The sequence below is a fragment of the Pteropus alecto genome, unplaced genomic scaffold (genome assembly GCF_000325575.1).
Source record: "Pteropus alecto unplaced genomic scaffold, ASM32557v1 scaffold76, whole genome shotgun sequence".
In the NCBI taxonomy this organism is placed as follows: Eukaryota; Metazoa; Chordata; class Mammalia; order Chiroptera; family Pteropodidae; genus Pteropus; species Pteropus alecto.
The window spans coordinates 28,142,805-28,152,893 of record NW_006443138.1 but is presented as its reverse complement, the minus strand read 5'-3'; the positions used below and the strand labels follow the sequence as shown (position 1 = coordinate 28,152,893).

The window sequence follows — 10,089 nt, the reverse complement described above, 5'->3', positions numbered from 1 at the left end:
CCCTTACTTCCACAGTACTTTTCTCCTTTTACATTGTTGTCAGGATGATCTGTCTAAAAGACAAAAACAAACAATTTTGACATTTACAAGACAATTGAAAATTTGAACATTTCTGGATATTTGATAATATTAAGGACTACATATATATGTTGTGCTAATGTGAATGACAGAATGATATAATGACTGGGAATATCATATTTTCTTCAAGTAATACAGAGGTAGATGACGTGGTTAGGGGTGTGGATGGGTCAGGATTGACCATGGTTTGATGGTCGTTGGAGCTGGGCGATGGGTACATGTGGGCTTATTATATTATTTAGTCTACTTTTGTGTATGTTCAAAATTATTTGGGGTAAAAAGTTAAAAAAATTCAAGTGTAAGCATATCTTTTGCTTTAAAATCCTCAACGAGTCTACGGCCATGCCACCTCGAACAAGCCCTATTCCATCTGATCTCGGAAGCTAAGCAGGGTTGGGCCTGGTTAGTACTTGGATGGGAGACCATTAGGAAGACCAGGTGCTGTAGGCGTAAAAACTAAAAAAATAAGGGATTGTAAGCTGACAAGGTCCTTGCAATCTGTGAGGTCAACCACAGGTTGCCTCACCTAAAAAAAAATAATAAAATAAATCCACAATGACTACTTAGGCTAAAGTCCAAACTCTTATGACACACCTGGTTTTTCTGACCTGACCCTGACACTATGTCCAGCTGCGATTCTTGCTTGAGAATTTTCTTTTTATACCCTATGTCCAGCTACATGGAGTCTGTGATTCCCTGAATTTACATGCTCCATGTCTCTGTGCTTTGTTTATGCAGTTCCTCATCCTGGAGTGCCCTCCCTGCTTTTTAGCCCTCATACCTAGATCAGTTGTCACTCTCTCTAGAAAGCTTACCCTAGGGTGAGTGGAAGCATTTGTCCCATTATTGTAATTGTCTGCCTCTATTAGACTCTTAGCTCTTTGAAACAGGGACAGTCTGACCTCTGTGTTTCTACAATTGCTTAGCACTCAATAAATGATCACAGAATAAATTGTTATTCATCTTTAGATTCCAAGCACCCAGCATGACACTTTACACATGCTTGATAAATGTCCACTGAACAAACGTTGAATGTGAACTACTATGTTTTAACTTGGTGGTATAAGTATAGAAAGCTGTGCCCCACACAAACTTGAGTTATGGGTAGTAAGTTGATGGTAGAACTGGCTGGCAGAGTATGAGAGAGAACTTTTGTTTCTTGTCACAGGCATGGGTTGGAACTGGAGTCTCTCCCAGGACCTGACTACAACCAGCACAATGTGGTTACTAACCACTCTTCATTCACATATTGATGCCTCCCAGAAAAAAACGCCGCCAAACGTCCCAGAAAGCCCAGCTGCTGTTCCACCAACAGCCACTGGAGGGCTCCAAACATCGCTATAGATCGCCACAGCTGCCCATCACCCACACCAGAAGGGTGCCCAGCAAACCCATTGACCACACAACCATCACTTCCTGGGTAGGCCATGGATTCTTACTTTGATTTTTACTGTTAGGCTTCTCAGAATACTGACTCTTCCACTCCTTGAACCAGAGAATAAGATTCATGGGGGCAGGGACAAAAAGGAAATAATACTTTGTCATCAGCCATCTCTTCTGGTACATATTTTGTAAGTTTAAATTGAGTCATGGATTGGTTGGAATTGGAGTCTCCCCCGCCCACACACATTCCTCTGAAAGAGTTCAATTTAAAAGTGTCACTGCCCAATAGCTGGGTGAGAAGACCAGGTAAATGGCAGAACTAATAAAAAATGAGATTGTTTCCTGAGTTTCATGTGAGAGATATTTAGCTAGGTCCTCTACTTACTGTTTAACAGATTGACCCTCCCCCCCGCCCAAAAAAAAACTCCACAGAAATGGCATATGTCATATTTTGACAGTTTAAAAGCCCTGGGAAGAAAATATAACTACTATATGTCAGAGAAGTAGTATAGAAAAAGGGCCAGACAAAAGCATAAATTCCACTTAGGAGTGCTTAATAAATATAACTTATTTAGTATTGCTTCGAAGAACCGTAATTCTTGCTTCATGATTGTAGAAGAAACTTAAATGTTAGAATCCCTGTGGATGAGAAGAGGAATGAACATTTATTGAGAATTCATTACATGCCAGGTCCTATGCCACATGCTTTCCATGTGACCTCACTATTCTTGCAGTCAGCTATTCAATTCTTTACCAGGGGCCCTCTTTGTGCAGGTACTCTGCTAGGTGCTAGGGATCAATGCTGAATAAGACTGCTGGTCTCTGTCCTCAAAGTTTAAAGATAAACAAGTTGCAGCTGTATGGCATGATAAAGTAAAAGAGGCGTTGTCCTCTTTCTTACACATGAGGAAACTGAAAACCAGAGAGACTGAAGAGATTGCCCAAGCTCATATCCTTTTCTATCACTATCCTATTAGACAAGTATTTTTGTTTTGTGTCCATTACTGTAGTAGGTCCATTTAGGATTCTGATCTCTGGTCATTGGATGTAGTTTCCTCTATTAGGTTTGTACTTGGTACTTGGCTCTCCTCACTTTGTTTTTTTAATCCTTAGGTATCACCTCAATTTGATAGAACAGCAGAAAGTTGTTTCCCAGCCAAACGGAAACAGAAACGTCATCACCGAGACCAGGCAAGACATTCAAGTCGAAAATCTACCACTTCCAAGTTTCCACATCTAACATTTGAGAGTCCACAGTCTTCTTCCAGTTCAGCCACACTTGGGATCCCCTTAACCAGGGAGTGCCCCGATCAATCTGAAAAGGACATTTCCAGAAGGCCCTTAGTTCCAGTGCTCAGTCCCCAAAGCTGTGGGGAACTGTCAGCACATGCACTTCAAAACTTACCTTATGTGTTCATTGCGCCTGACATCCAGACCCCAGAGTCATCTTTTATAAAGGAGGGGCCCATTTCCCCAAATCAGAGGGAAAACAGCCTGCCAAGCTGCTCCCTTCACACTAGTACTCCCGAGAGCCCAGAGTCTGAGCCTGTTCTGGTTAAAGACACTCCTGAGGAGAAGTATGGGGTAAAGGTCACGTGGAGGAGACGACAGCGCCTGTTTACTTACCTCAGAGAGAGAGGGAAGCTGAACAAAAGCCAGTTCCTTGTGAAAAATTGACTGGATTTCTCAGACATCTGTAATCTCAAGAAACTGATTGCTGGTTTCATAGAGTTGCTAAAGTCACTTTTCTGGCTCATAGAAGAGTACACATCAAGAAAATAAAATAGAAATAATACCAATAACATCAATAGAGAAAAGATATTTTAACTAGAGCCCTGGAGTCATAGAAAATTCAGTTTCTAGATTTGCTTTTTAAAATATCTTGTTACATACAGTTTTCAGTGTCATAAACAGTTCAGTTTATATTTTTCTTGTATTAACTGTTTAAAATTTTAAAATATCTTGTAACAGTTTAAAATGTGTGTAAATAAATGGTTGCAGAAAGTTTTTAAAAGAACACTGCTTCTGACTGCCAGTAATGCAGCAAAACTGTCCCTTCCACAAAAGTTCTTTCTTGATTGATTGCTTTAACTACTACTCATTAATCCTTTAATAACCTCATTCAAACTAATTCATTCCACATTTTTGAGTACCAACTCTGTTGGGCTCAGTGGCAGCTTCCTCTATGACCTGTTGAATGGAAAAAAAAAAATCAAAGCAAACTCTGACGTTATATAGTTGAGCTGCTGCCTGTGCAACCTGGGCTCATCTGAAAGGGCAGGATGATGAAAGGGCAGCAAGCCCTGTTTTATTGACTACAGTAGTATCAGGGGAGATAAAGGGAAACATGGATAAGTTACTTAGGTTGCTGTATTTTGATTTTTTAGTTCCAACCTAAGTTAAATAGGGTAGGAAAATGATTTCTTGGAGTAACTGTTTAAAATGTATGAAAATAAATGTGGAAACTTTTCAGAGAATACAACTTCTTATTGTAATTAATGCAGGACTGCCTAGTCAACAAAATGTCTCCATTGTCTTTTCACCAATACAAATGGTATCTCATTCAACTCCATTCATTCAGCTTTGAGAATCTACTCTGTCAGCCGCAGCTAGACAAGCAAGGACTATTCTGTTTGTTATGTAGATGGGAATTTGAAGCACAGGTAATGAACCATGTTCAGGGTCGCACAATGAGTGGAAGCTTACCCAGCGAGTGCAATGCTCTGTTCTGGCTTGTGCTAACTTTTAGGCCTCTTAGACATTCAAAACCAACGTGAAACAACTTTGACCTCAGAATGCCATAAACTAAACTCAATGTGCAATAACTTTTGTTAGGACGTTTTGTAGGGACTATAATACTACACAGAAATTGGTAGTGACAAAGGAAGTGATGGTTAAGGACAAGATTTATTGGAAACTAGAGTACAGATCTAGAGAGTGGATTTCCTTAAGGTATTTGGATACTTGAAGATGCTCCATAGGCTGTAGAGAGACAGGTAAATGGTAAAGATTCTTAGGACAGTCCGTAGAGCAGGTCTAGGAATACTCTAAAATTTGGGCTGGAGTCGGGAGGTTGAAGGAGTTCTGTGCAGTTGGAGTGAGAGAGCAGCATTTTCATTGGGAATGACTGTTGGAGAGGCTACAAGTGTGGTTCCGTTAGGCTCTGGGGTCAGGGAAAGGTCGGATTGTGAGGGAGCCGGCAGAGGTCTGTAAATCCTAATGTTACAGACCTCGGGAAGCGCTCTGGGTGGTTTCTGTGTACAAGCGGCGGAAGTGCAGGTAGGCCGCTCCGTGTTTGGCGGTTGGTGGAGGGATAGGCGGCTCTTCTCACAGACTGGCCTTCCCGCCCCCCGGTAGCCAGCGCGGCTGATGGGAACACATTCTCCCTCCCGAGAAAGAGCTCCAAGGACCCAGCCCTGGTGCGTCATCCCCGCTCTCGCGCAGGCGCCTTTAACTCCCGGTTCCTCCGCCCCTTAGATACCCTCCCGCAACGCCGGGCGGCAGCAAGAGCCAATGAAAGAGGAGCGGCGGGCCCGTGGACCAATAGGCGGTGGCGACAGTGCGCAGTTCGGTTGCTAGGGGGCGGGGCCCGGCTGCCCGCCAGGCTTGCCACCCTAGCAGCGGAGTGGTGGGGTCTGTACGTGGTGGCCACTTTCTCAGCCGCGAGGATGGAGGCGTCACGCTGCCGACTCGGACCCCGCGGGGACAGGTCAGAGAGAGGTGGTGGCTGGTCTCGTCTTGAGCGGGGCGGAGGGCCGAAGCGAGACAGTGGCGGTCCTCACTGGGAGCTGAAGGAGAGGGAGCTGGGCTCAGGTCCGAGTGATTGATATGGAGCCCCCTCTCCCCTCCGCGGTGGAGGACCCCCTTTTCCGAGGGGAGAGGTGGAGAGTGGCGGCTCCGCAGCCTGCACCGAAAGCAGGGACTTGGTGTTCAGTCCATGCTTGGAAAACTCTTGGAATTTTCGTTGCGAGTTCGCCTTGCCCTCTGTGGGCCTCGGTTTCTCAAAATGCGTTAGCCCTGCTTCTCACGGACTGCCTAGGAGTGTCATAACAGATTGGATGAAGTCTTTCCTGGGGAAGTCGAAGAAGATTGTGGGTGATATTTAATAATTTGCTCTAATGCAACTGCTTTTGGCAGTGCTGAATTCTGGAACAGAGTCCGAGGGCTGAAAATGCAAAACTATTTGCTTTTATATGCTTTATAGTAATCTTATTCCTGGTTGGCTGTCTTATTTGCAACGTACCATACGCCTCGTCTGTGCTCCTCTTTCTCTGCTATATCCCTTTTTTTGTGACTCCCCCAAAATAAAACTGTCCGCAACCTCAGCCTGTCAATTTCTAGTTTTCCAGGTTATTGAAAAGTTAATGGGGAGCAGCGTGAAATCATTGGTTTAAAACTTTGGCATTGTCTGAAGATTTAAATCACATACACCAACTGTATTCCCTTTTTATTTCATCACCACGGCAAATAAAGGTTTAGCATGTAAGGACTTAGTCTTATGTTTAGAATTAGTAGATATTTAAGCGATTTGAAATAATTTAAAAATGTCACGAAGGAGGCATTGGGATGAACACTCATTTCTCTCTTCCATCAGGTTTTATTTAGGCGATAACTGCGCTCTGTGTAGTTTATTCACTGCACTTTTTTTCAAGTCTAGAGAGAAATCTACATTTACAGGTATAAATATGGAGATGCAAGGAGGATGTAAAGTTAAAATTGAGCGGCTTAGTTGAATTCAGATCGTATTCAGTCGTTCAGATTTAATAAATCTTAATTGAATGAATTTAAGGCAATAAATTTCATGGATACCAGATGACTCATGATTATTGGGGAAAAAATGGAATTGACTTTGAAATTGAGAACGGTTAATTCACTGGACCTGAAGTTTAAAGGGATAATTTTAAAAAGTTTTTTCTCTCTTTTTTCTCCCAAAGAAACCAGCTCTTTAATTTAGAAATTGGCATCAAAGGAGAATGTGTGAATCACCAAATGTTTCTCTTGCCCTAGGTAATATTAGCGCATCCTCTATTACTGTTTAAGTCATCTGTTGTTGAGAGGGAATGGAATGTCTCCTTTTTGGCTCTAGGTTGTGTTTAATGTTTTTCATGAAATACGTTGATAGAGTCTTTGGCATTAATACCTTTCAAAGTAAAGTACACATATGACTTGTAAGTTTCTTGTGATTCTTTTTCTTCTTTGAATTATGTGACTATTTCACCATGAAGCAGAGTCATTTTTAACAAAGTAAAAAATTATTAACAAATAAATTTCAAATATTTTTCCGATATCTGAAATATTTATTGAAAATTTGGAATGGAATTTGAAACAACTCTCTGAAGGCTTTTGTCGAGGCTAGGCATTTGATATTATAGATCCCCTGGGGATGACAGTGCTGGAATTTGAGCTCTTTCTGGCCTTTTGTTCCTGATCAAGAATTGAAGGTGTGATGAGAGAGACTGCTCAGTGTGATGTAACCTTGTGACCCAGAGTTGACTAAGAAATCCTAGTCTGTGGTTTATTCTGTGCCATGATTTCTCTTTGGAAATACGAGCAGTAGTAGTGGCTGGAGGTTATGACTTGGCCAGGCTTGTTATCCTTTCTCATGTTCTTCCCTTTTTAAATGTTTTATCAGATCAACGAATTGTTGGCAAACAGACTTACTCAGTGCTTAAAAATACTTAGATTAATATATGACCATAGTATGTTTGGCAAATATAAAAATGTGTAACATGCATGTATTTCTCCAATTGTGAAGGCTATATGCAGATCTATAAAAGAAAGAATAATCTCTGTAATAAATTTCCTTTCTTCCAAGATCTTTCTGTTTGCTCTGCATTTGTACCCATTTGAAAGAAGAGGTTAACATTTCTTCTTACCAAGAGGAAAAGTATGCTTGAATTACTCAGAGAAGTTGAAGCTACTTTGCTTTTTTGAGGACTTTATTTGAGGATTTTAGGACTAGAAAGGGCTTTGATCATTCCCTTAGTTCATTTTGAGAGTGTAGTTCCACAGTGGAATTGTTAAGACTTCTCTCAAACAAGAATTTTCTGTTGTCTCCTTTTGCTTTAGCTCCTCTGAGTAAGTTCACTAGGAATAAACTCTTTCTAAAACTGCTAAATCTATTCTGCCTCATCAGACATCTTTACTGTTAGCAATAATGAAAGCTGCAACATTTTCCTGGCCCGGTTAAAGCTTAAATCCACCTATGCCTGAGTGAAGACACACTATCCACATGCTGATTGATGTGCTGTCCTTATTCACTCACTCAATACTGAGTCTTTATTATGGGATTGTTATCTCTGCCTTTCTTTGAACTTCTGTGAAAATATTAATAATCATTTTAGTCACAGGACCTCTGGAAGATCACTGTTCTGAAAAGGATTATAGTAGTACTTTTACTGTTTATAAGATGGCACTTGCTGTTTTACCACATGGCTTTGTGGTGAGAGGTGAAACACTGAAGCTTCCACTGGGTTTCTGAGTTCCAGTCCCAGCCTTTTCTCTCTCTAGCAGTGTGTTCTTGAGGAGCTTATCTCCTTTGGCTTCAGTTTTCTTCCCTGGAAAATGAGGGCTTCTTTGGATTCCCTCAGTGGTTTATAATCAGTAAAGTAACAAACGTATACATTTAAACTGCACATGGTTCAAATTTCTAAAGATACAAAATGATATTCAGTGAAAAGTATATTTTTCCTCATCTCTATGTGACCTAGTACATTCATTAGTAGGTTTCTTAGGAGAGTTTTTTAAAAATATTCTGTATATTAAATAATCCTTTTCCAAACTTAAAATTTGACAATTTTGAGTTTTAGGGTATGATATAATAATCTAAACTCTGACATCTACTTTTGTCATGGGCAAGATCTATTTTTAGAATATGAACTATAGTTGCTGCGAGTTTTAAATTTTTCTGTGATAATTAATGTATAGAAAATAGGACTAAGAAGAAAACAAGAATTTTTTTTTAGAAAGGCTTCTGGAAAAATAAATCATTCTATTTAGCTCTGGAGGAAGAAACTTCAATAAATCCATAGTTTGCCTTTGAATTTAGGTTTTAGAATAAAGCAAGTTAAATAAAGGATTGACTTATTTTCCCATTGAAACCTAGTGTAATTTTGTTATGGTGATTTGTTATGTCATATAAGCTAGAGACAAAGTAGAGAGGAGTATTTTGAGTAAAGTTCTTAAGCTTTTAAAAAAGGAAGATCTGTCAAGATAAAATAATGGCTTACATTTGTGTATTCTTTGCAGTATTCATATTGCTTTCACATATTTGATCTCTTGAGCTTCATAACTCTAAGGAGAGAAGGGCTGGTGTTATTTTTATTTTATAAGTGAGGAAATTAAGGCTCAGAAAGGGTGTGATATACCTAAGGTCGCATGACAATTAATTGGTGTAGTTAAAAGTAAAATTCAGAAGTGAAATTCAGGCTTTTGACTTATAGTTTCCTCTTCTTTTTCTCATGTATTATCAAAATATCTGTTTAAGATATTCTGGATACCATTCATTCATGTAAATGGTAACAACTGATACTGACTACATTCTAGTTATTTTTAGGGAGAGCAGTTGAAGAAATCAGACATTTTAGTGAAGTACAATGAGTATTAATTTCATCCAATGGAAAGGCAGTGGAAGTATTTATTTGGTATTGTTAGGCAAAGGAATGGACTTTCATCTTTACACAAGAAAAAGGGAAATGGTAGTATGCTTGAAGAGAGAAAATGTAACCCCTGAGTAAAGGAAAATCAGACAAAAGGTAGAATGAACTTAGATTCTGAGTAATGTCCCTTTTTAAATCTGTGAAGAATAAATAGATTCTTTTAACTTCTGGATCAAATTATACATTCTAAATAACCTTTCTGTTTGGTTCACTTAAGAGAATGCTTTTTGTGTTTGCTATGTGGGACATGCAAAACGAAGAGGGTTCACTCTAAAGTAATTATCCTCACTGCATTCTTTGGGGCCAAATGAATGATCTAGTCTGTTGCCAACTTTTCCTTCTTTTTCAAGCAATTCTCTCTTCTTTCTGATTGCTTCTAATAAACGGGCCTCTTAGGAAATGGATTTTCCTTCCCTAGCTTCAATTAAGGTAGTTCCAGATCGTGGAGTCATTCAAGCAGAAGACAGCTGGGCCTAGAATACTAACATTTTTTTCTCAGATGAGAAAAGATAGACTTCAAAGGAATCTTTTCTGGCAGTTCTAATTTGATTTTTGTGTGCTTTTTCCTAGAAACAATGTTTTGTTCTAGCCAGATGTGTTCTAGGTGTCTTATTCAGGATTCGAACAAGGTAAATCTATTTGTCAATTGATTTAGAGACAATTACTTTATTCATAGCTATTTCCCCAATGGGCACAATGAAATATAACGACTTTTTCGTTATATCTACTGTAATCAACTCCTCCGAAGGGCTTCTTCACAATCCATTTACATAGAAATTCTGCTCTACCTAAAAATACCAGATGAACTGACATTTTTATGGAAAAGATTCTTGGTAGACTTATTGAAATACCATAATAATGGAATTCCAGACTCTGCTGACCATTTGAATTTATGTGGTCAGTTGTGCAGTTTAGCATGCTGAGGTAGATGGGAGTGAGACTCGTGAATGAATTCTAGATCATTCACTGA

At 39.7% G+C, this 10,089-nt stretch overlaps 2 protein-coding genes and 1 pseudogene across 2 annotated transcripts in view; all 3 read left to right on the top strand.

The window, feature by feature from the left end:
* The first annotated feature begins 410 nt into the window (after window positions 1-410).
* Window positions 411-528, top strand: LOC112472352 (annotated as a pseudogene).
* A 718-nt stretch (window positions 529-1,246) lies between these two features.
* Window positions 1,247-3,938, top strand: RHNO1 (RAD9-HUS1-RAD1 interacting nuclear orphan 1). Its single transcript, XM_006923858.3, has 2 exons — window positions 1,247-1,498; window positions 2,575-3,938. The coding sequence occupies exons 1-2, from the start codon at window positions 1,331-1,333 to the stop codon at window positions 3,136-3,138; spliced, it is 732 nt and encodes a 243-aa protein (XP_006923920.1). The 5' UTR covers window positions 1,247-1,330; the 3' UTR covers window positions 3,139-3,938.
* Window positions 3,939-5,027: 1,089 nt separating this feature from the next.
* Window positions 5,028-10,089, top strand: part of TULP3 (tubby like protein 3) — a 61,232-nt gene continuing 56,170 nt past the window's right edge. Inside the window, exon 1 of the mRNA XM_006923857.3 lies at window positions 5,028-5,170. Within this exon, the coding sequence (XP_006923919.1) occupies window positions 5,130-5,170 (41 nt within the window). The 5' untranslated portion in view covers window positions 5,028-5,129. The remainder of the gene's footprint in view (window positions 5,171-10,089) is intronic.

Bases quoted from the DNA above. Each gene is read 5' to 3' on its own strand.
- RHNO1 (XM_006923858.3), top strand. From the start codon at position 1,331: ATGCCTCCCAGAAAAAAACGCCGCCAAACGTCCCAGAAAGCCCAGCTG. The intron at 1,499-2,574 runs GTAGGCCATGGA...TTTAATCCTTAG, and splicing joins ACACAACCATCACTTCCTGG to GTATCACCTCAATTTGATAG.